The 26,126-nt window shown below is 39.5% G+C and overlaps 1 protein-coding gene across 1 annotated transcript in view; it reads right to left on the minus strand.

The window, feature by feature from the left end:
- The window catches only part of RGS22 (regulator of G protein signaling 22), a 90,280-nt gene that overhangs the window by 60,630 nt on the left and 3,524 nt on the right, over positions 1 to 26,126 (minus strand). Inside the window, exons 2-12 of the mRNA XM_044421460.1 lie at positions 25,493 to 25,521; positions 21,971 to 22,033; positions 17,122 to 17,352; positions 14,171 to 14,256; positions 12,807 to 12,972; positions 10,690 to 10,834; positions 8,968 to 9,042; positions 7,596 to 8,226; positions 6,161 to 6,322; positions 1,664 to 1,844; positions 1,328 to 1,491 (exon numbers count right to left, since the gene is read on the minus strand). Coding sequence (XP_044277395.1) covers positions 1,328 to 1,491; positions 1,664 to 1,844; positions 6,161 to 6,322; positions 7,596 to 8,226; positions 8,968 to 9,042; positions 10,690 to 10,834; positions 12,807 to 12,972; positions 14,171 to 14,256; positions 17,122 to 17,352; positions 21,971 to 22,033; positions 25,493 to 25,521 — 1,933 coding nt within the window. The remainder of the gene's footprint in view (positions 1 to 1,327; positions 1,492 to 1,663; positions 1,845 to 6,160; positions 6,323 to 7,595; positions 8,227 to 8,967; positions 9,043 to 10,689; positions 10,835 to 12,806; positions 12,973 to 14,170; positions 14,257 to 17,121; positions 17,353 to 21,970; positions 22,034 to 25,492; positions 25,522 to 26,126) is intronic.

Consider the following 26,126-nt stretch of genomic DNA (forward strand, 5'->3'; position numbering starts at 1 on the left):
GGTTAAACAGTGGACAAAAACACCAAGATAAATAGGTAGTCTTAACTTGTCTTCTGTTCAAATTTTCTGGAGATGCCAGAGATTAAATTAGGACTTTCTGCATGCAAAGCAAATGCTTTTCCATGAGCAATTGCCTTTCCTTGAGTTCCTGACTTACAACAGAGATTGCAAGAAGAAACTGTTCCTATGACTTTGCAGGCTGGTAGGAAATCTTGAGGGAGATTTTAAAGTGAGCCCCTAGTTAATAAAGCAGACTACAATCACAAAAGCTCTATTTCCTCCAATAAAAGTAATGTGGGACCTTTACTGATGTGTGTACGTTATACAGTTTGGGGGAGTAGGAGGAATCCCGGAGAAGAAGGTTCATTTTATGACCACCTCACACTTCTAATGCCATGGAAGCAATGAAAAGCAGCATAGGACATGACACTACAGATAGTTGTGCTGCACCAGAAGATAGTATAAACACTAAGAAAATGGCACATCATTTTTGACACATGCCTCCTGATAAACAATCGTGGTATGAGAGAAGACCATCACAGTAATGCCTCAGAAACAAAAGGAGCTCCATTCTATTCTAGAATGCCCAATGTAGATAGCTGCAGAGCACTGTGCAAAATTTTAAATGGCAGATACTGGAGTGGTTGTGCTATTTTAAATTCCAGACAATGCTACACTGGGAATGCTACACTGGGAACTCCGAACACAGTGGGAAATTTTTAAAGGTGGTTTTTTGCCACCTCCGGCTGCCTCCAGGTAATGTTGAGGCTGGGGATCAATTTTTTAAAAGGTGCCCACCAGAGAACACTTGGATGTTCATACTATGAGAGAAAAAGAAACTGGAGAAGAGAATGGGTGATCCAGAGAATGGCTCCCAGCCTCTCTGTTGTGATTACAGGGGAACCAGCACATTGGACCAATCAACAGAAGAAAAGGCCATGAGACTGATGAGAATTCCTTGGTCAGTTTGTTAGATACTTTCAAGCCTAACTTCAAATCCTTTTGGATCAGAAACATAGTATTCATTAAACTAAAATTTTCATCCAAACAAAGAGATCTACATACATTATTCATTCTTTGTTTGTATAATATAATGGTGGAATTTCAAAATACATTGAATCTTACCAATGACCTACAATTTCATTTGATGTTCCCAAATATCCAGTGGGATAGAAAAAGCATGTCCCTCCATTCATCCTCTTGACTACTGTTCTTTTTGCTCTGTCTTAAAGGTACCCATAAGAGAACAAAGCAAAGTGCTAAAAGGTTGGCCTGTGCCCCTTAACAAATTGCACAACATTTTTCATGCCGTGATTTGAATGCTTACCGGTTGCTGCTAATATCTCCTAAACTAATTAAAACATCAGGTTCTCCCTGTACAGCACTTTGACTTCGTGGCATGACTGCTGATAATAGCCTGGGAGATCTCTGGGAATGTATAGGGACCACAGCTCCTTTTGACAGAGAGGGTGGCAATCCAATCTCAGCTCCCTAGTAAGAATAATGAAGGAAATAAAGAACATTTCAGAAATAATCATTTGATCATGTTTAATTTACTGCATATCTGCTTTGTACTGATACCTTCAAGGTTATCCTATCATAGCTTTTTTTGGCCAGTTATACAGAAAAGTTCTGCCTCAAGCACCATGTATATAAGCCATACCTGAGAAGCAGGATGTGCTATTTTTGGCATGCAAGATTTAGCTCTCAGTGGTAGCAATGACACCATCTGTGGGAAAGGATCCACATCCATGCGTGGCTTCTGTTGCCGAGAATGCCAGATTTTCAGGTTGGTACTTGTAGTCTGTATGGCAGCTGTATGAGTAACACAAAATCTGGGACCCCTAGGAGGATGACAGAAGGAAAAGTGGCTAAAATGGGCAAGGTTGCTTAATGAGATGAACCTCCACACACACTAATAACCCAGGTTTTGTTTTTCTTTGTGATATTAGGCAATATCCAAACGTGTAATTCTGCTAGTGCAAAAGATATGGCACTATTTGAGACGAGGTTCTGAACTATGCACGAGAAGTAACCAATCGAAGTTGCTTGAGCAGTCACCTTCAGAAGAGAACCACATGCTCTGGTTGTGCATAATCTAATTGCATAATATGCAAGTACCTGGGCAACTGGGAGCTTCAACAGAGTTCCATAAGTGCTATTCGAATGCACAGAAAGTTCCCATTCGATATTGATCTTTGGCTCCTTATCTTTCCTCCAATAGACAGTGATAACAGAAAACAGACAAAGAAACAGGAAGTACTTCATTAAGTGTCCTGCTGCAGTGATAATTAAGTTGCCACGACAGTGTCCAACTAGAGTACTGATGGTGAACCTTTTAGAGACCGTGTTGTGCCCGCTGACACAGAGGAGTCTTTGGCGCAAGTAGGGGAGAAGGGGGCTTCCTGTGGGAACCCGGATTCAGTGTAGGAAGATGTGTATCTGGTTCCAGTTGTACAAATGCCCCCCCACCCCACTCCCTGACAAAGTTTTTCTTCAAGCAGATGCTGATAGTGAAATGCGGTCGGAGGGCAGTCGGGTGGCTGCCATGAAAATGGTTGGGGAGCGTGAAGACAATGGCCATGAGAACGCAGCAATTGGCGTTCTCCCAGGAGATAGGGGGTTAGAAGATGCGTGCTCTCGCAGACGCACGCGCAGACTAGGGCAATTAGAGACAAGGGAGCTAGAAAGGAGGAGGGAGTTTGTCAGATCCACCCAAGGAGGAGTGGCCCAAGCAAGTTAAAAGCGTTTCACAATCCGATCCCTTTCAGAAAGAGAGGACAACTGTGCCATTATCATCATCATTATTATCATCATCATCGTTTCCTGCTAACGTGTCTGCAACATTTTGTAGAATAAAGGACTTTAGCTTCAACTGCTTGATTTGTTGGGTTCATTGGGAAGGAGCGCCTCAGCCATCCAATAGACCGAGTGCCCAAACTGCAACCCAAAACCCACTTATTTATCACAAAGGGCCAAAGGGCCTTCCTTGGGTAGCTTTTTCTGCACTGCTCATCATTTTTGCCCATTCTAAGCACATTCCAACCATCAAAATCATGCCGGGACACCTCATTTTTATAACCCTAACCCAGTGATGGCAAACCTTTTAGAGACCAAGTGCCCTGGTGCACACCCCTAACCCTAATATAGGGCTAAAGTTCCATTGGAACGAGGGCGATTTTGAAATAGCCTTCCTTGAATAGCTTTTTCTGCACAGCTCATCATTTCTGCCCATTCTAAGCACATTCCAACCATCAAAATCATGCCAGGACACCTCGTTTTTCTAACCCTAACCCAGTGATGGCAAACCTTTTAGAGACCAAGTACCCAAACTGCAATCCAAAACCCAATTATTTATCGCAAAGTGCCAACACTGCAATAAAACCTGAAAAGTGAGGTTTTAGTTTAGAAAAATCAACTCACAGACAGTCCAAGCAAAGATATATATATCCTTGGCTGCACACTGACCAGCCATGCAAAAGCTCAGACAAGTCGCAGTTAATGAGTTGCGGCTTGTGACATCATCACTTGGCGCCGCTACTCCTTTCCGAGCATGTGCATGGCCTTTATATGCGCTGTTATCCAATGCTCGGCTGCTGAGGCGATGCTGGGGCGACTTGGCTCGCGTGCCGACAGAGAGGGCTCTGCATGCCCACTGTGGCACATGTGCCGTAGGTTTGCCACCACTGGACTAAAGCAATCTTTAGATATTTATTTACTTCTTTAGAATTACAACATTCATCTGGCCACTTTTTAATATAAATATTTCCAACATAAAATGGCAATGATAGCTTAAAACAGTTAAGGACTAAGACTATGATAAAAGCCAGACTGATAAACAAGCTGAAGAAGAAAGAACTAATTCAAATGCAGCACCTTGAATTCAGCTTGAAAACTGACTGGTAGCCAGTGCAGCTGTCTCAAACAGGTGTAACATGAGTAAGTCTGGTTGATACCTGTTGACAGTTGGATGACAGTGTTCTGCACCAGCTGCCTTAAAGTGAAGGCAGAAACACTGACCAATCCAGTTGCAGATTTCCCATCTAATTAGCACAGTAATGCCTTCATGCCAGTGCTTTATGGCATCATTAATTTCCAGAGCAGAAGCTGAAGTATGGCGCTGTTGTTAACAGATTGCTAGGTATGGATATCAAAGACGCTGTTACACTGTTCACTGGATGGTCTTAGGAAAGCTGCCATTTCTTAGCAGGGCAGCACAATTCTATCTAAATGGCCATAGGAATTTGGGAGACCCAGTTACAAAACTGAAAAATTGCTCTGATCTTATAGCTGAGTCTCCACTTTCAGATTGCCCTCCCCACCTCCACAGCCAGCACAGACAGACAGTGCCAGCTGCATCTCCAAGGTTGCAAGAATGACCTCAGAAAGAGGGTTTACATGGTGTTCAGGGGGACAGGAAGTGGAGGAAACAAGCACTCCCAAGATACAAGATATTCTGGTAGTTCTTTGGCCTTCTCTCCCATTCCATGCACACAACCTAGCCAAAATTGGCTAAGTCTTTTGCAGGACAGGAGCAGCATGGAGGCAACCTTCGCTTCTGCTCTTCTTGCATCTGTCACAAAATGCCCAAAATTCTATGAGTTTGGAGGTTAGAAGCATCCTACTTTTTATATGGTACCATCACATGGTAATTAAATAGTAATTGCACTTATTGGACTAAACATGCAGTAGCCCCTATTTTTTGTTTGCAGTTACATTGGTGCTGTTGCCTTGAATAAGTTATTGACCACTGAGGCTGAGCAGTGGGGTTAATAAACCAAATATACATATCTTATTGATAAAGTACCCAAACTTCTTTTAAAAAATGCAGCATCGGCCATTGTGAATTTCTTTGTTTCAGAAGTCATAGATGTAACCTGAAACCTGTGTAATAGCCTGGTATAGTTTAACCCAATAAAGGCTGCAATTCTATACACACTTATTATTTATTAATAGACTGTTTAGCTTGCTCTTCATCTAAAAAAGCTCCCAAAGCAATTTAGTAAATAAAATTCAATAAAATCAAAACTGCCCCTGCTCACAGAGATATAATCTGAAAGATATAACACAAAAGGAAAAGGGGAACATGATGGAGAAGGAAGGAAGAGGAGAAAAGCAAATTTGGGTACCAATTCTTAAAGTAAGATACCAGTTCTGATAATGATCAATTCAAAAACAGTTCAGACAGAGAAGAATCTTGATGGAGCTAGTCTTTCAGCAAAGCGCACAAAATGGTCCTTGTTTCCCATCTCATCTTTCTCTGCTGCAGCTGGATGAAATTCATTTCATGTATCACATTTCTATACTGCCCACGAGCAAAGCTCACTGGGTGGCTTGCAGAGATTAAAAACTTAAATACAGGTTTTGTACATAATATAAAAACAGTTTACAAACAGACAGCAGACACACACATTGGCACAAAACAATTTTAACAATCAACAATAAAAATGAGAAATGGCTGCTGCTCAGTATCAGCTGAAGAACTGAATGCAGCTGGTCTTTCAGAAAAGTTGAAGCAATATCCTACTTATCTAACTTTACTGGAACCTGATAAAATGGCTACTTGTACTGAGTCTCCATGGTCAGACTGCTCTCCCCATCCCCACAGCCTGCACAGAAAGAAGCATGCTGGCTGCATCTTCAAAGATACAAGAACCTGGAGCCTCATAAAATGGCTATTTTCTTGGAATATACTTCTAAAGGGGTGCAGGATTGTGCTGTAAGTCTGACCCTACATTCAATTTTAAGGACACAATTAAGTGCAGAATTTTGTGCTTTTCAACAACATGCTATTTTTGTCTCTGATTTGCTGAGCATCTAATCAAGAGTTCTGGGGAACTAAGCACTTGCTCACCATTTGGTAACACTTTAGCTAGTCTAATAAAGGTATTGCTGAGCCATACATTTTGAAGATCTGTATTATTTGCCTGTTTTGCTTTGCTTTGCTTTTATTCACCTCAAATGTCACACACGAAGAGGAAAGTCTTAGAATATGTGTCTGCCTTCAATATCTGCACAGGAATTGTATATTTTCAAAAGGTCACACTTTGCCATTGTAGGTTAAGTGCGTACATTTATTCTTTTCTTCATCTGTCCACAGCAATAGCTCATATATTGAGATAAAAATGTGATGGAATTACTTCATATTTCATACTCTTACCAGTAGAGAAGCAAAGGTTTCACTACTTCAGGCTGAATGTGTCTTAAGTTTTCCATGTTCCACTGGTCTCCATCCATCAGATGTAATTTCTGCAAAACTTCTAAGGTAAGAAAAAAATCTCCATTGCTCATTAGGTAGATTTTCTTCATTTTGTCAAGCTGTCTTGAATGAAGAAAAACACTCACTCAGAATATGACAAATACAGATCAATTCATATCTGAAAAAAATTCTTCACATCTAATCAAGTAGCTGTCATTTGCAAACTGTATCTTTAAATAATAATATTAATAGCAACCCATATATTAGAAGATAGGATTACTCTTCTCATACAGGAAAGTCAGATTTAAGAATAGGAAAATTGGAAGCTGCCCTATTCTGCATTCCATTGGTGTATCCAGCCCAGTACTGCTGACACTGAGCAGGTTCAAATGCTCCTGTCACATCCCAAAGAAAACACTACACTGATTTATACTGTTTTGTAACCTGTTAAGCTTTCTCAAAAGGACTGTGCTTCATTTGGATCTGCTGGAGTAGAAAAGAGGGAAGGAAAGACCTACTCATGAGAAATCCCCATGTGATGAAGTGCTATAAAGAAAAAAGTGGCTTGGTGGAAAGCTTTTACCCACCTACCCATGCACAGAGGTCCCCATCTAGATGAGGGCCTCATACACATTAACATTCAAGTTAGAGACACAGTTACGATCTCCTATACACCAGGCATGTTCATGTGACATTAGAAACCATGGTGAAATCTTACCCTTATGGGTCTGTTGTATCATCCAGACCCAGTTCTGGAGTTTCTACATGGTACAATTAGTTTCCTGAAACCATGGAGAGATCCATGGTTGATTCTAAGATTCTGCACTTCACCATGAGGCTCATGGCAAGAGAGGCCACCTGTAGATTACAATCTCTACTGCCTTTTGCATCCTAGCAACAGACATGCTTTATCACTATTGGCCAGATGATGTGTCCATCTCTCTGTTTACTTTTGGAAATAGGAACACCATGCAGAAATACATGTGGAGAGAAGAGGGGATCACAACAAAATTGTTCATTTTTTGTTTCCTGAATATAAATCTCTGTGATGGTGGGTGCAGTTTGGAAGCACTACAGACATAGATACACTTGGGGGGAGGAAAGGGGAACCTGCCTCAGGAGTGCAGCAGACCAATCCTGAGGAGGCTGCTGAGGCCCACAGGTAAAAATAAGGGAGGGATGGGGATTTTGTTCATGGGGGCTGCCAGTTGCATGGCAAGGCTGGAAGAACGGTGCTGGGAGTATAGAAACCACACTGCTTGTGTAACCATCTGATCATAATTTCAGGCAAAAATCCATGCACTGTGGAAATAGTGCACAGTTGTTTGCCATGCTATGTGAACCCAGCCAGCATGTAATATAACCCTCATTTGTAAGTATTAACAACAGGAAGTACCTTTTCTGCCTTTTAGGATCCTTCAAGACCTTCAGTCTTTCAATATCTATCCAGAGCCACCAGTATCTTTCACCCAAAGTTCCTCGGATGAATTTCTTGAACCTTTCAAATTCATGCCTGTTACCAATGTCATAGGTCTTGTGGCTAACACACCAGGAAGCCCTGCTTTCAGTATAATCTTTTTCAGACTTTGTACTGATCTCACTCTTCTTGTCCACTGTATCATCTCCAAGGAGTGGAAAGTTTTGTTGGAGGGCCTCCATGAAAGGTTGACTGTCAGCTATCTCAAATATAAACACTCTTGACACCCTACTGAAGTTGACATCAGTTGGACTGGCTTCAGGCAGTTGCCCAGTGAGAACTGCAACAGAGTTTCTTAGTATATACTGAGCAAAGGCTAATGAAAATTCATCAACTGTCTGAAAAGATGCAGATTCCTGATGTTGCTCACTTGCTTCCTCCTGAGGAACAGCATCCCAGTTTGGACCTAAATAGGCTCTTAGCATGGTGCGTGAAGGAGTATCAGGAAGTGACACAGAATAGCCCTCATTTATGCTTCTTCTGGCTGCTGCCTTCTGAAGAAGTGGAAAACCAGTCTGGCTGTGTTTCTTCTTAATCCCAGAATCTGCTTCTGCATTAAAAACCAGAGAAGATCAATTCCCCAAATTTCCCAAGACACCAAAGTGAACATGCTCTTTATGCACAAAGGTTCCACTTTTTCTAGACCAGTCTAAGTCTTTCCCAATCTGATTCCCTCCACAACTTCCACTATCCCCTGACAGTTTGGTTAGTGAGCATGTAAGCTGGGGATGGTGGGAGCTATAGTCTAATGCATCTGAAGGACATCAGGTTCAGGGTGGTACTTGAAGGCCTTGGTACAACACAGCACGTGTTCATGGCCCGCAGAATGATCACTAATGGCCTATGGTGGCTACTTCAAGGAACAGAAATATGTGCAACATTTCAACTATCTGGGATGCTTCTTGAGCTTAAGTGTGGAAGAAAGATTCTTCATGTGTAACTTGTTAGCAGAGGTTATTATTATGTGGTTTCTCACAATCCAAAACAGCTTGTCAAGACATTAGTGTGCTGGAGTGATGTTGCTTTGAAATGAGTGCTGCATTAAAAAGGGGGTGGAGGGAATGAGTGCTATGTTGCTTCTCTGTGCCTGTGTGCTCACCCACTGTTCAACTAGCATATTTGAAGAAAAACCATCCACTGCAAGAAGTTTATTGAGCTTTCAGTTTGCTGTTGTCATGAGGACACTAATAGTGTAAATGGCTTTTTCATGAACCTCTTCCTATTAAGGGAATGTCATGCACTCTTTTTCTCCTTCCCCCTTTATACTTTTTTCACTCTGAATGTCACTTACCTAAATGAGCATTGTAAACAATGGCATTCAGAATGGTAGAAGAAATATTATGCATCTCTTCTTGAGACCTGAAATCTAATGTAAATTAAACTAAACATTAAAATCATTACAAATATCATATCCTCAAAACTAATGCCATCTGCCCTAGTATTTTCACAGACTTTTGAATTGACAACCATCTAAATCCTTCCCATTTTGGCATAAGCATTATCAAAAAAATTCATGCAAACTAAGAGGGTATGCAAAGGAGTTGCCTTAAAATCTTCTAGTTAAATTAAATTGGTCCAAGATACTGCTTATGAGGACCAGCCAAGGGGAGTCTTGCCATTTGAACAGCTTCATTGGTTGCTGGTCCATTTCTGAGTACAACTCAAAATACTGGTCTTTACCTTTAAGGCAGGCATGGAGGACATACTGCCTGCAGGCTGCACATGGATCATCAACAAAAGTTTTGCAGCTAACACTGGGTCTCCTGCCTCCATAGCATGGCCTCCACCAAACAGCTGTTGGGCTGGTGGCAGGGCACACAATTCTTCTTGGAAACAAAATACATTCCTCCCCAGCACACACACAGAATAATATAATAGTAGAACTGAAAGGGACCAAGAAGACCGTCAGGTCCAACCTTCCCACTCAATGCAGGACTCAGAGTTAAAGCAATCCTAACAGGCAGCTGTCCAGTTGCAAGTTGAATGCTTCCAGCATAGCAGAGCCCACAACCTCCCTGGGTAATGGGCTCCATTATAGTATGCACTAAAGGTCAGTAAGGCTTTCCTGATGTTCAGCTGAAACCTGTTTGAGCCTATTATTCAATTTCCTGCATTCAGAGATATTGAAAACAGATCCTGATCCTCCTCAGTGTGACAACTTTTCAAGTTCTTAAAAAGTGCTGTCACATCTTCCTTTGTCTTCTCCTTAAAGTGAAATATGCCCAATCCTTTGTCTTCTCCTTAAAGTTGAATATGCTCCATTCTTTAGTCTCTCCTCACTGGGCTTTCTTAATATCTTTCTTGCCCTTCTCTGAACACTTTCCAATGTGTTTGCATCTTTCTTAAACTAAGCAGTGCTAAGTAGAGGGGAACTAGTACTTCATGTGATTTGGAAGTGATACTTCCATTAATACAGCCCAAAACAGCATTCTTTTCTGCAGCCACATCACATCATTGACTCATAGACATTTGATACAAAAAAAAATCTTTTCTATACAAATTTGCCTAAATGTTCAGTCATTTTCAGAGGCTTTTCTCTTGTTGTTCCTGTTTTGGCAATCAGACAAACAACCCTTTCAGTTGTGGTGCTCCATTCATAGAATAATCTATCCAGATAGGCTCATCTGACACCCACACTTTCTTTTTCTTCTTTTGGCACCAGGCCCACTCCACTCAGAAGAGTCCCAAGATCAAGGGAGCATTTCAGAAGCAAATGCAGACTGGCAGGGAGTGGGTGGAAAATTCAGCTTCTGTCACCTCCTTTCTCAGGCAGTATCTGAGAACACATTTTATATTTTTGGAGGTTGCCTAAGGCTGCAATCGTATACATACTTACATGAGAGTCAGTCCTCACTCAACCCAATGGAGTGTACTTCTGAACAAATAAGCACAGAACTGTTCTGTAAGAAAGTAAGCGTACATACTACTGATGGCCGGCAACCCTATACACACTAACTTGGGACAAGCCTCATTGAACAATAGGCATAATACTTATTCTTCTTATTTACATTACCTAGATATGAAGAAGATGACTTTGAAGAATCATCAGAAAAGCGAACATGGGAAGATGTCAGAGGACAAGTAATAGCATTTGTAGTAATCGTGTGTTCACTTTGCTTGGCTAGAGTAAACCAATCCTTTGTCTGGGTAACAGTAGCCTATTAAATAAAACATTTGACAGTATAAGTTTTCTACACTTTAAGTCTTTGATCATGTTCCTTTGGTTGAAGTTATAATTTTGAGAGAAGAATTCTTCTTTCCTTTGAAACATTTCTGACCAATCACAATGAACGGTTATATAACTAAGGGACCAAAATGTAGAAAGCTGCAGAACAATAGGAAGAACTAATGTTAAATCATGTAAATACACTACAATGCCTTGCAGAAGCATCTACCTTCCTCACATTTGGTTGTGTCTCAACCTAGAATTAAAATGTATTTAACTGGCATGGTTATCAGTTGATGCACACAGGATAGTCAACATTGTGAAGGTGCAAAATATTTTACTGTGGTGCAAAAGTGAAGTGAAAAAAAAAGCTGACACTTGCTGCTTGCATAACAACCTCCTGAATCAATACGTGGTAGATGGACCTTCGGCAGTAATTACACTTGCAAGTCATCTAGGGTAAGACTGTATCTGCTTTGCACATCTGGATACTGCAATATTTGCCCATTTCCCTGGCAATGCCACTCCAGCTCTGTCAGCAAAATACTAATTAAAGATATTTCAATTCCAGGTTATAATACAACAATCTGTGGAAAAGTCAGAGGAACAGTGAATACTTCTGCAAGGCACTGTATGTTCCCACTAGACCATTAAACAGCTAAACATGGCAGTGAATACTGCTACTTTTATAGCTTCTATCAGAAAAAAACATAAATCTGTATTTTGCTGACCTTCACTCATGAATATTTGTAATATTCTGCTTAATTGCAACCCAACATGTTATGTGCACCAGTGATAGGTATTCAGCCTAATGTCCTTAATCTCAATTAGGGTTCATCAATTTTATTATTTCAGGGCTCTTGTGCTTTTGACATCTGCATGTCTAAAAGAAGTTTAAGCTTTCCTCACCACTGCATCTCCATGTCAGCAAAACCTAATCCAATCCCTTGTAACTATCACGCAGCTATTTAAATGCCCAAGAGACTGCCAGAGGAAAGGAGAGTAACTTGCATTCTATACAAATAACCTGTATGAAGCCTGTGGTTGGCTTCGGACAACAGAATAAACCTACACTCAATGGTTGAGTACGGCTTAAGCATGGGTTGTTGAAATGCAGATTATCATGTTCACTGAACCCATCTGGACTAAAGATGGTACAGATGACTCGCTAACCACAAACCACTCATAAAGAAAACCCATGGTTTGTTGTTGGATTGTGAACTGAGGTGTGTTCATCATGGTTTACTATCTTGACAAGGTTTGGACAACACAACTACCTGCATTTCAACAACAACCCAATTTACATGCAACCCATATTCAATCCTTGAGTATGGATTGTGTTGTCTGAACCCAGCCCATGTGCTGCTGGTGACTAGAAAATGAACAGGGAACATTTTTAGTATTTTGGGCCACATTCTCTCAAGGGAATCTTCTGCAAGAAAGTAGATGGGCCAGTGTTAAAAGGGTGGGGCCATGGCTGGTGATAAGTCACTAATTTTCTTTCTGCTACTTTCTCTCACAGACACCCTTTCTTTCCTTCTCTCCGACCCATGCAGCAGATGGGCACAAATGGGATCCTTTTCTGTTAGTCCAACTGCCATGTCTGATTGAAAATTGGAAGACATGGGCCAGATCCAAGGCTCATTAGACTACATCTGGCCTATGAACTGACAATTCTCACCTATGGGGTAGAGTATTAGACTAGGGAGGTCTGAGTTCAAATCAACACTCAGCCATGCAGTTTCTTAGGTATCATTAGGTCAACATATTTCTCAGCCTAGCTTACCTCACAGACTTTTGCCAGAATAAAATTAAGGGAAGGGCACATATGAACTTTTTGGAGGAATGATGAAATAAAAATATAATGTTAAAAAGCATGCCTTCATATTCCATGTCTACTCTGTCTTATTTATATAGAGTAAACCTATAGAGTTTCCGGGTTCAAATCACTGAGTTTGTGTTACCTGGCCAAGAGAGACATAGAACTTCTTCATAATCAAGTCATCTTCATTTTCTTCACGGATCTCTGGAGGTGGTGGGCTTTTACTGAACCAAGGATAATATGCTTTATCTATCATAAAATTCATGCCAGTTTTGCTCCACTCCACCTGTGATATTAGTTTAGCTAACCTACAGAGAGGTGACAAATATCGTAAGGTCTACACCTATCTTTACCATTAACATCAAGGAGAGCATTAGTGTTCAAACCGAGACATTTTTACCAATACATGATTCTAATTCTTTCCACCGATTCTGAGTATGAAACGTTCTGAAGGCATTGCAACAAACTCAGAACACCGCCAGAAAGCAGGCCGACTTTAATGCGTGCTCGCTAGAAGTCGAAGTCCAACACCTCTGGAGGGTCCCAGGCAAAAAGCTGCTTTAAGCCTGCTTTAATCTTAAACAGAAACAAGTCCTACCGTTCCTGTGCTGGTTAGGAAATTCTGGAAGTTGTAGGAGCTGTTTCTGTCTAAGCGTGCATAGGACTGCACCCTTAAAAGTTGTACAACTGCAAAAGAGGAAGAAGTGCCTGCCCCGTTTGATCCTTGCCATCCTGTCATTCCCTCTTCCCATCTGCAGGAACAAAGAGGACTTCTGTTTTAACTGACAGCAAGATGAGGAGGAGAGGAGAAAGAATTATACTTCCTGGATGTGAGAGTCTCAAGCCCATAACTAAGACTGGCTGGAGGAACATGATTCTTTAAGAAGAGGCTCTCTACCACCTCTTGCACAAATTTCCTCATCTTCCCCTTATCAACCAGGATTAAGTCTAATTAGGGTTAACCCTGAACCAAGGTTTCATGCTGGTTTCAAATCCTATCATTAAGAACAGCTTCTGATTAGCAATAAACATGGGAAGACATAACCATTAGCCACATGTTAGCTGTGGTAAGGGATTTAACACAAAATGAGAGAAGCCAGAGAAAGAAATGTATGACTAAAGGGTACATTCCTAACCCTGGATAAAAGAGTGTGAGTGTTATGTCTACATTAAGCTTTGGATGCTGTTCTAATATGGGTTTTTAAGACAGGCACATAGATAGATATACAAGAGATTAGGCAAAAGAGTTTTCTGTAGGAACACTATGCTGAGATCCCTTGTTTACACACATTCATACCAGCAAAGTGATTAAATATGGATCATATATTATTATTGCTTGTAAAAAATTCAGAGTGACAGGCTATAAAATTAGCATCAGTTTTATTGTTATTCACAGAAGTAGCTCAATTTATGTAAGTTTGGCCAAAGATTTCTGGCAAGTTTGGGTTTGTGTATGACAAAAAATACAGTTTTAACAATTTGTATTCTGATTAGAAGTTGTAGTACCTGTATTCAAAGTAACAATCGCTCTCTAAAAATGCTGGCAATCTTTCCTTTTTAATCCACTCAATGGCCTGTTCTCGGTCCAGACACTAACAAAAGAAAATCTATGTAAATTTTCCTTCATGTCAAATTTCCTTTGCCATGTAGTTAACATGTAGATTTACTTGTATTATTAGATTTTGATTTTCAGACTAGGTTTCTAGAAACCCTGGGTACTTCCTAAGCTAAGGATGTGCTGACACTGGAAAATCTGGTTCGTTTGAGCTCAGTAGATTCAGGAAGCAGGTTAAATCAGACTCTTGTGGTGGTGGTGGAGAGGGTCTTTCATGAATGGCTATGATTTTTAAAAACACTAAGGACATTTTCATAAATCATGTGATTTGCACAAATCAACCTAGAATGCCTTTGTTTTCCATGGTTGATTAGTGAAATCTGCATGATTTGCAAAAACGTCCTTAGGTTTTTAATGTGCAAACTGCAGCCCATCTTAGAGTTGCTTGTCAGCAAGCTGGTTTTACTTGTACCATGGTGAGTCAACACAAGGACAGGGCTGACAAAGTAAAATCTTGGGGGAGATTAATTGTGAAATTCCATCAAATTTCCATCCCCCATAGGATTCTTCGCACGCCCCTAGCACAAGCATTAGTGCAACCCATCACTCGTGCAATGGGAAGCTACTGAATCCCTAAAGAAATGAGTCAAATTCCTTGTTGCCAGAAGGAATTTCTGCTGACTGTTGCAGTTCTTCCACTTGCTTCCTGGGTTGCTTTAGCAAGTGCTATCTTCCTGTTCTGCTGCTGTCGGGTCCCTCTAGCACAACAGAAAGAGCAGGAGCTGTTTAGCAGTACAGGGCACTGCTTCAGACTCTCAGAATCAGCAAAACTGAAGGCAGTGCACAGTTCTGTCATCTTCTCTTCAGCTTTTCTGTGGCAAGAAAGAAAATGGAAGTCGTAGTAGAAAAACTCGGGATGATTATAAGAGGAAGATGTTGCCTGGCCTTCCTTTAAAATTTGGTGAATGAAACAGGGCAATGGTGCAATAAGAACCTTGCCTAGAATCACCTAATAAAATAAAAACTGAGCTAAGTGCACTGGATGATGATCCAGTGCCATTGTAGTCCTTGAAATGTAGGGTGAGTTAAGAAGTTACCACTTGGCAATGTCATATCAGAGCATTTACATGAAGGCACAATCTTTCTGTGAAGTTTTGTTTGCCAGAACCCATCCAGAACAGCAATAATTGATTCCAAAAGAAAGGGTGAAATCCAAGAAGTACTGCTACTTGGCAACCTTCATCTGTTTCTGATGGGTTGTGTAGGAATGATGTTCTCTTGTACTCATGAACATCTGTGGAGGAGGCAACAAAGCTTTGCTGTAAACAGTGCCTCACAATAAGAATGCTGATGCTGGCCATGGATCACAAAATACATTTTGCACAGGCAAGATGTGGTGATTCATGTTCTGGAGGAATGTGCCTCTTATGGCTGACTGCAAATAGTTTCTGTAAAGACTGAAGACGGCTTCTTTATTTTGGCTTATTTTTCTGGATAGAGAAAAATAATTTAGTAATTTATTTGAAATAAATCTAGTCTTTTGCCTGAAGAATTCATGAGAAAAGATGATAGGCCCAAGTCATATTTATCATAAGGAAGAGTACTTCCACAGTAGAGCATTAATTTTCGTAACAGCATAATCCCAAGCATGTTTACTACCTTCACTTGCATTGCTGTTATTACTGTTACTTACAGTATAAGGACTACCATCCTAATCCTGTTTCTTTAACAAATGTTCATGAAGGCTTGAAGGCTCTGCCCTATGGTTCCATGTCCAACAGAGCCTGTGCCAACTTGCTTCAACTTGCTTCCCTTCCAAATGTGTTAGCTGATAGCCATGGTGGTTGGGAATTATGCAAGTTACACTCTAACACATCTGGAGAGAAAGCAGGTTGTGGAAGATGGGTCTACAGAACATACATAATTGTATGAATGTAGGCTATGTCTACATGAGTGGGAAAACTAAAGAAGACAGAGTCCCCAGTCATACATATAGAGTATTCATGTGGATGATGTAACATGTAGGCCGTGAACTGTATCAGATAGTGTCTGTCTGCCAGTGGAACTGACAATATTTTTGCAAGATACGATCCCTGCAGCCAACTGAACACCCACAAATCTGCTACAAAGGGTTGGGGGCCTCCCCAGAACAAATTTGGGGTACACAAGGTGGGGGAGAATGGAAAGTCCAGTTGTGAGAGTGGACCTACACTCATGTCACATTGGATATAGATTTCAGTTCAAATCTTTAGATTAACTCATGGAAGGTAGGGATGAGTGTTTCCATCCCATTGATGACATGATCCCACTCCTGATTCACACATGACAGAAATGAATACTATCATATGGAGTTAATTCATGCTCAGAGTTTTAAATCTTTTTAAAGATTAAAAAAAAACATAGTTCTGATGCAGGAGCAGCATCCAGTTTTTTTAGACATTGCACACACGTGCCACAGCGGGTGCAGTCTTTACTTAAGACATTTCCTTCCCATGTGTTTCTTCTAGCATGGTGCCTGCCACTCAGTTTTTGTAACTACTTGTACTTAACAACTTCTTAACCTCCTTAATTAAACAGAGGAATCTTTTTAATTGGTCAAAAGCTGTTCATTCATCCTACTGACTAAACAGTAAACCATAGTTATTTGATCACAGTTTTTGAATTATGTATATATAACACTTGTTATAATGTAAATCAGAGATGTGGAGCATGTGACTCTCCATTGGCTGTTGGACTGTAAATTCCCATCATTGCTCATCACTGGCTATGTCGTCTAAGCTCCTAGGAGTTGCAGTCCAACAAAATCTGGAGGATCACATATTCTCCACTCTCGTGTAAATGCTTCTTACATGCAAAAAGATGAAGAGGAGAGGAGATAATAATCAAGAAAACATATTCTTACTGTTACTGCATAAGTAGGGTCAAAACTTAAGAATGCAGGAAGAGGAGTGGGGCTGAGTTCTTTAGAAATGGGACTTTCTGGTTTTGCCAGCCGTATAACATCATAAACGGGATTCCGAGGTTTCTGTTCGTACAGCATCTTTTTCAGTTGATTTTCCATACATTGTGGGATGTCCGTAGTAAATTCAAAAAGTCCAAAATCAGGATTAAATTTAATTGGTTGTGTGAAAATCTGCAATGACAACACAAATTAAATATCAATTTAATCTATTAAATCTTTAATTCTGTTTTGAAGTTCCCCCTCTACCTAATTATAGCTTTTTCACTGACAGCACAGGACTTTGTGTTTTTCAGTGTTCTGAATTTGTTCCTCTTCCCATAAATGCATTAATGATGCAAACCGGTTAATTCAGAGCATTACAGGTGTTGGGGTGGGAGAAGAGGAGCAAAGGACACCTCCATGTTGGATTATTTCAGCCATCTAAGCATAGTGCTCTTGAGCGGGAGGGAAGAGTCTGAGGTGTTGGCAGGATACATTTTATCTTGGCAGTGCCACTTTCCTTCTTCCCTGACCCCTAAATGTCTGAGGTCACTTTTACAATGTCCAGAACGATTCTTTCTGTGTCAGCTCTGAGTGCAGAGTCTCATCCCTAAGGTCAGAGAAGTTTTCTGAACTTGGAGCAGGGTTTCCAAACAGTCCTACGGCCCCTAAATACTGTCCAGGGACCACAGAATTGCTCTGATCATCAACTACTCACAGCCAATTTAGAAATCTTACTGGTTATGTGTCCACTTCATCCTATACTCCTCTGTGCAGATTCACACATGTTCAGTTATCATACTCTTCCATGCTCCTTCTGCTATTTCACTTCCATCCTGAAACAAGTGGCTTGCAGCAATCACCAGGTCAGATGCTACTCTGTTCCTCCAAAAATAGTGAGAAACCATACTTTTGAAAAGCCTGAATCCTGACCATTTATAGGTCTGCTGTTATAAAAAATGCAAAATTGTGCCTGCTGGCTCCAACTGTGTTTTACCTGTGCCCCACTCCCAGGCTCAGATTTGATATCCAGAGCATTGCTTCCAACTTAACACACTTATATGTCACATATATGTGATTTTGATGCTTATTGTCAGTGGGAAAAAGCCTTACTATGTAGCCTTAAAGGTAAAGGTTTCCCCTTGACATTAAGTCCAGTCATGTCTGACTCTAGGGTGTGGTGCTCATCTCCATTTCCTAGCCGAGGGAGCCAGCATTTGTCCACAGACAGTCTCCGTGGTCATGTGGCTGGCATGACTAAACACCGAGGTGCGTGGAACACTGTTACCTGCCCACTAAAGTGATACCTTTTTATCTACTTGTATTTGCATGCTTTCGAACTGCAAGGTTGGCAGGAGCTGAGTCAGAGCAACGGGAACTGTGCAGATTCAAACCGGTGACCTTTCGATCAACCAGCCCAGCAGCACAGCAGTTTAAACCACTGTGCCACCTGCATCCCTAATGTAGCCTTAGCAATGTATAAATATGAATTTTCAGTCCAAAGTTTCTTGTTCTTATTGAAAGAGGAGGAAATACTTTTTTTTCAAAAGAGAATGAGCTTTTAATTCCAAATCATTGAACCTTTCCTAGCTTATATGAACATGTAAATGAAGCACATAAATTCCACAATCTGTAACTATTGGACACCAGATAATTTTAGTTGTACAATATTTACACAGAAATCTAACCAAGGATAACATTAATTAATCACTTGTATCTATTTTTAATTCAGCCTCTAGCAATGGAGCCCAAGGACCCATTTTCCAACATGCATTCCAATTAGCTAAATTGAAAACATCTGGTTCTCTTAATGTAGAAATACAGATGCCAATAACAATGTTTTAAATATAAATTGTATTGTCATTTTGGATGCTTGACCACCAATCACTTACACAGTATATACAGAAATGGAATGAAAGAACCAATTGCCTTCGCCAATGTGCTTAGCGCCAAACTACTAAGTTAATCAAAGGCACATGCCTTACTCCAACAACTGGCTTCACTTTTCTGAATTGGGCTCCAAATGCATGAAAGATTTTTTTTCCGCATTTAGCCTCTCAGAGTACTGGATATACACTGCTGATCACCTGGTTAACAGTTTGGGGAATGTAACTATCCTATCAAGGGAAGGTGGGAATAAATTTGCACTGATCGTAAGGGCTTAACCCACCCTTACATAAGAGGAGCTCTATGGCATGACTGGGGCAAGACCATGATTATGTATCTTATATAATGGAAGTAATGTGCTTTGGAAATAGAAATTTCACACAAGAGATATACAATAGGAACAGCAAACATCCTGGGTAACAACTGTGCCGAGATCTCAAGGGAGTTAAACAAAGTTCTACATACAGATTGGCTGTGTAAGCATCCAGAAAGCTGCTGTGTGTGGTATGTGGTTGGAACTCATTCACAAAACTATTTCTAAACCATTTCTAAGTGACTATCATAGTTTGAAGCCAGAAGCAAACTCTGAAAACCATTCTAGAAGTGCAGACAATTTTTAATTCATTCAAAGGATAGTGATGAGAATCAAATTACACTTTCTGACTTAGGAGTCCTGTTGCCTCAGATTCTAGCTACACAAGGGCTATTTGCACTTACCCAGTAGTGATGAAAATGTACTCTGCACATGCTCAGGGGCACTCTAACAGTCCTTTTCCTACCTGAGTCCCTCCACGTCCTTTGAACTGAAACTTCTGCTAGCCCCAGGCAGGAAAGCCAATGGTCAAGGAGGGTGGACGGTTTAGTCCAAAACATCTGGAAGGACTTAGAATGGATAAGGCAGCCCTATAATACTTCACATTGTCCATAATTAATCCCTCCCTTCTAAATTGGTTCCAGAGATGAGTTCTAGGAAGTTTTCACTCAAACTAAAGCTCTGGCTACCACTTAGGAATTATGGGAAACTCAACACTGCCATCATGTATTTTTGTTAGTAAACAATTACTTCAAGAGAGAGAGGGAGGAAATGCAAGGTTGCTGTTTTTCAGTGGCAACCATGCACTTCATTTCCCAAGATGCAGCTTCTCCAGTCATGGAAGGTCTCTTAACTGCTATGGCCATATCCTAATGATCATCTATACAATCTATGCCCTTGTTTCCTACAACAAAGTTTCACAGACATGCACACAATACAACAGACCCCTCAAGAAATAGAAGTAATCTATATTATACTCCTAGCCATCATTTTAATACTAATTGCCATCTGAGCACTACAAATGATGGGCAGTATCCGACATTACTGTGACACCTCTGTTAATTCTGTTGCTCCAATGAAACTGACCAATAATGCAACAATTATTGGTCAGTTCAGTTCCTGAAACAACCCCTGAAATTAGCAAAAATGCTTCTTTCTGGAAAGGAGAAGGTTATCAGAGCTCCTTTCTCTGAGTTCCACTGACCTACTATGTTGCAGAAATTGGGGTTTCAGCACATCTTCTGTTGCTCAAGGAACTTCTGGTTCCTGTTGCACTAGTGGTGGGCCTCCATAGCAAGCTGGGATACTGCCCTATGAACCTTACAGATTTCACCAATACCTTAAATTTAACTTTGAAAGTATTTGACCACCCAAGGAATGCAGCTTCAAAGATCTGATATTAGAGGTGCAGAGATCAACATATTTCTGGACCATGCCAATTTTGTTCTTTTGTAAGCCTGTTTTGTCCCATTCTGCATTAATTTACATTATTTACACACACACACACACACATACACACACATATACACACACACTATTCATATTTAAATACAAATTTCTGAACATATTTTCTCACAAAATACACATTTCTCATTTTCTTATTCTTATTTGGGATATTTCTAACCCATTGAATCAGTATGCATCTCTGGATAGCTTACAAACAAAATTCAATATCAGATTTCTAATATTTTATCTAAAAATACAAATTTTTCAATCCATTTTGAAAGTGATTTTTGAGATGAGAGAATGCAAACTTAAGAAAATTGCAAAATCTGAATGGTAAGTATGTTCTGGTCTGCAGTAGAGTGCAAAAGACATAAATCAGGTCAGTTCCTATCAAATTTTGCAAAAATGGAAATGTCTCCAGTATCCCTATGTTATAAGTCATAATTCCTATGAAAGAGTGTCTCGATTTGATGTAATTCCTATGAAGGGTTGCTTCTACTCCCATTTGCAAGTTAAATTTGGCAGATGTTAATTGAGGCACTTCTTCTCATTCAGCACATGCTTCTTGGGGTCAAGTGTCACCAAGTTGCATGCAATTCTTTAATTTAACCTCTTGCTTACATAACGAATACTTATACCTGGGTCCTGTTTCTAAGCAACAGCTGCATAAGCACAACAAACCCAAACTGAATAGTTTTGTAACAGGGTTGTCACATTCTTACTGCAACAGTGTAAAACTGGAAATATAAAATGCTCACATTGACCGTATTAATGTTGAAGAGAGAAAACTCTCTTGAGAAAATCAAATTATGATGAGGTCAGGATCTCTCAACAGTCACTTTCCATTTTCGTACTTCAACATGCAATGTAACATTGTTCTTTCAGCCTAGAAACCCACTGGGGCTTTCTGCATGAGATAATTCTTACACAGTCAATTTTTTTCTTGGAGGACTGCTTTCTGTGTGACTTCCCTGAGCAACTGCATGTGCTCACACTTTGGAAACGTGGTTTAGCCTCTGCAAAGAGATGGAGACAAGCAGGAGGTACTAGACAACTAACCTATTCCACTTTCAGAATATGTATGTTCGACTGTTATCCCACACAATCATTTTGGTCCAATTACCTTGATAATCACAGCAAGTGTTTGAGAAAAAATTTACTTACTGGAAGACTCAAGAATTCATTAAAGAAGTCTACAAGTATATCGTCGGTTGCTAAATATTCTTCCTGTGAAAACAGAAAAGTGAAAAGGCATGTTATATGATGGAATAAATATATTACCTCTAATAGAAGTTGGCAATTTCCCACATGTCCAGAGAATCAATTCTCCCCCACCCCCCCAAAGTTTATAGTAACATAGAAACATAGAAACAGAGTGAGTCAGAAGGGGTCTCCTGGGCCATCTAGTCTGACCCCCCGCTCCAGCCAGCTCCACTCATGACATGCCTACCATGTGCATGTCTAGCCTGTCCTTGAACACTCTCACCAATGGGGCTTCAACCACTTCCCGTGGAAGCCCATTCCATACCCTCAGGGACATAACCATCAGGAAGTACTTCGCATCCACCCTAAATCTTGGTTCCCTGAGCCATAGTACAGTTGCCTGAGCATCATTCAAGCACACAAAGAAATATGCCTGCACATGAAACCTGTTGGCAGGCACATGAAGACCTGGGCCTGGTATTAAATATTAGGAGACAAGCCTTCTGCTTGCTTGCTTTTCAGCTTGTTTCCACAACTACAACTGCAGACTACAAAGTGTTTACAGGCTGACTTTAGTTTCAGCTACCTCAGTCCTAGCCTGGTGGCAGTTTACAAATGCTGTAAATAATAAGCAAACATTTAGAAGCATTTGTTTGTCTTGTATGCTGTCATAAGCTTCTCTGGGCAGCTCACAACATATTATACAACAATTAAAATAATAAAATTCATAATATAGTTAAACAACTCTCAATATAAAAAACAAGAAAGTTCAAATCAATAAATAAAAATAAATAAAAATGGATATAAAATGGAATGATCAATATATTATGTTGTAAGCCGCCCCGAGGCTTCGGCGAATGGGGCGGCATAAAAATGTTTTAATAAATAAATAAATAAATAAATAATAAAAATAAATATTGAATTATTTAAATTAATTTTATTAAAGAAGGTAAATTTATATATACTAAAATTAAATTAAAATCTGGTGCTAAAATTATAATAATATGGCAGCAGCAAAATAACAACCTAAAACTGTTAAAACCATTAAACAAGGCAACTCGCTTGCCAAAATGGCTGCAAAAAAGAAATGTTTTTAGTTGGTGTCTGAAGGAATAAAGAGATGACGCCAGCCAAACCTCAGGTGGAAGTGAGTTCCACAAGTGGGGCACTATTATGGAGACAGCCCTTTCATGTGAGAATGTTAGTAGAAACAGGCCCAACATGCTATATTTGTACAGCCTGTTGTAGTGTTTAGCATTTAGTGTTTTTAAATGTCTCTATTACAGATGACTGTAATAACAAGGAATGTGGATATTTTTCTGGCCCCATGGGCTTGTATAATACAACTTACTTACTCATGCAGGAATTAGAAGTGCAGTGAATATCTGCAGCCACATCCATGTGTTTTTATTTCATCACAAACACGTTATTTATGGACTATACAACTACATGCACATCGTATTTTTAACAGTGTATTATGTTATAGTACTTACAAACACACTTAGCAGCTTGTTGCATTTATCTCTAATTTTTAAAACATAAAGAATCATCCAAAATGTCATACAATGCTTTTTATTAATGCAGTCCTTTTAACATTCCACATTTATTCTGCTTGCAATAGGGAGAGCATGACAAAATAAGCGTAGTGGAGAAAGAGAAGAGCAGATTTGGAGGATGCAATCTGTGGATTGTATCTTAAGTCTTCTCAGCAAAAACATGTCTGCATTTCAAGTTTAACATTCTGATGTGAAACGTATTTACCCACATGTTACACTGATTTCAATAATATGTATTTCCAAATAATTATGTTTAGGAATGGATCTTTAATTCAACATGCTAATTTAAGAATCTATTTCTTTTTGGACTTAGTTGCACTCAAATATACACAGAAACTCAGGCTGGGATTTTGCTACCACGGCAGCAGCTAAGACTTCATACACTGCCCTTTCATCTCAGACTCTCCATCACCCCATTTCTCTTCTCCTCTGGTCTGTGAAAAAGAACTTTGGCTTCTCTGCTAATACACCGCCTACATTCTGGCCTACTGGGAGCAATCTCAACTATCAAGAACATTTTTGGTATATTTTGCCTCAAAATAGAAGGAAAAGACAATACTTGTAAATCCATCAAGGAAGAAAACATGAAATAGGTGCACAATGTGTGTTGACTGCAGGTAACAGGAGCACCCAAGAAATAAGATACGAAGTGGAACGTCTGACTTCAGCCAGCAGCTGAGAGACACAGAGGATGGGCAAGTCCACTTTCATGGTGAACTTGACTGCTCGTGTTCCTCTATGATGTCATTAACACCTTGTCAAGATAAGAAAGAGGAGCCTTCTTATATTTCAACGTATCGTATACATTTTTAAGCAAAAATTGGAAAGCACTGGCAACACCAACCTCCTTAAAAACAGCTATGTGCGTACGTGGCAAAACTATAATAAACCAGCACATTTCTGCAAAATGATGCCTGATTATCACTGCTATACTTCAGTTGCAGTTACAAGCTAAGCCTTTGTTATGCTTATTTGGTTATGTTAACATATCTATTTGCAATGTTACAAAAGCCAATACTGCATCTTCTAGGAGTGGCCAAATTAATTTATGCAAAAAGACGTGGAACCAAAGACTATTTGTAAGCCTTTGAGGCATAACGGCCCTCGTAAAAGGGTGTGTGTGTGTGTGTAAAATTGTGCGTAAAGTGCAATTATGTCCATGCTTACTTAAAAGAAAGTCCTAGTGAATTGAGTAAGTTGGCTTATCCTAGGCTGAATGGACGTACATAGGAGCACACAACAAGTGTAATAAGTATACAGTCTGGAAATAAACTATATAACTAGTTTGCCTTTATTAAATACTAAAGGACTAGACACAGAAAAATCATGTTGTGGTTAATTTTATTTAAGCTATAGTGATGTTTATCTGGTTTTTTAAAATTAATTTTCAAAGTAATGCTCCTTCTGCTTTCGATTTTTCATGTTGTTAATGTGCAAAGCTGTAATCCTATACACACTTACTAGTGAGTAAGTTTCATTAGAGACAATGGAATCTTCTTCCCAAGTAAAGATGCATAGGATTGTACAGTTAGTAAACAATTTAAAACATAATAATGTGTTGCTATCATATGTATAAAAGAATAATGATCCATTTTATACTTTTCTCCATTATAATGTTTCAATTAATTACTTATATTGTTCATACAGCATTTTATATTGGTGTTATGCCAAATCATATAGTTGCTCTGAAAAGTTTAGAGAATTAATTTTAATTAATTTTAATTTAATTAATTGATTATTTTTTTGTCTCTGTCTTATATAGTCTATGTTTCAGAAGCCTCTATAAGATTTTAGATTTTTGTTCTTGCTTCCATTGAGTGGGCAAGAACCAAATGAAGGGAGGTAGGAAGGGAGAAATTAAATGCCAAATACATTGCTGTCAACATATCTAGTATCACTGAAAAAATGTCAGGGAAAAATTACTTACAAACTCATTTTCTCTTATGCAAGGGGGCACTGAAACACAAAGATAATTGAAGTTATTCAAAGTATTTTCTATTTAGTTTCATTAGTAAATAGCATGGAAACAATGATTGGTAACAGTATAAAAATACATAACGGACCACAGTATAAATACTGAGATTAATGAAGATGCTAAAACAGAGAGCCCATTCACAGAATTTTTTAAAAAGGTAACAGAACAGTAAAATACATGCCAAAACATATTTTTGTAAGATACAAACTATAGTACTTGTCTGTTAAAACAGAGTAAGAAGGTAGGGAGACAAATTTTTTTAGGAAAGTCATCCCATTCAAAGTTTGACACCACTTTTCAGGGTTTACAGCTCAAATTTGCACATAGTTAGGCAGAGAATGGTCCTACAATTCCCAGCATTCTTCACCCACTTGTTAATTAGTTCCTTTCCTGTACCCAAGAGGAGCTTGTTGCACTGATGTTGATTGTGCTTATTAGCTCCATGCCACAAAAAAGCTTCATCTTTTGATTCCTGTAAATGAAGCTGCTGTTAAAAGTAAACTGTTGTATAATTAATTATTTTTAAAATATGCAGACGTCAAAACAAGTGGTGGGGCTAAGCAACAAATATAAATAGATGTCTTAA

The sequence above is a fragment of the Varanus komodoensis genome, unplaced genomic scaffold, assembly GCF_004798865.1.
Source record: "Varanus komodoensis strain SLA01 unplaced genomic scaffold, ASM479886v1 scaffold12, whole genome shotgun sequence".
Taxonomy (NCBI): Eukaryota; Metazoa; Chordata; class Lepidosauria; order Squamata; family Varanidae; genus Varanus; species Varanus komodoensis.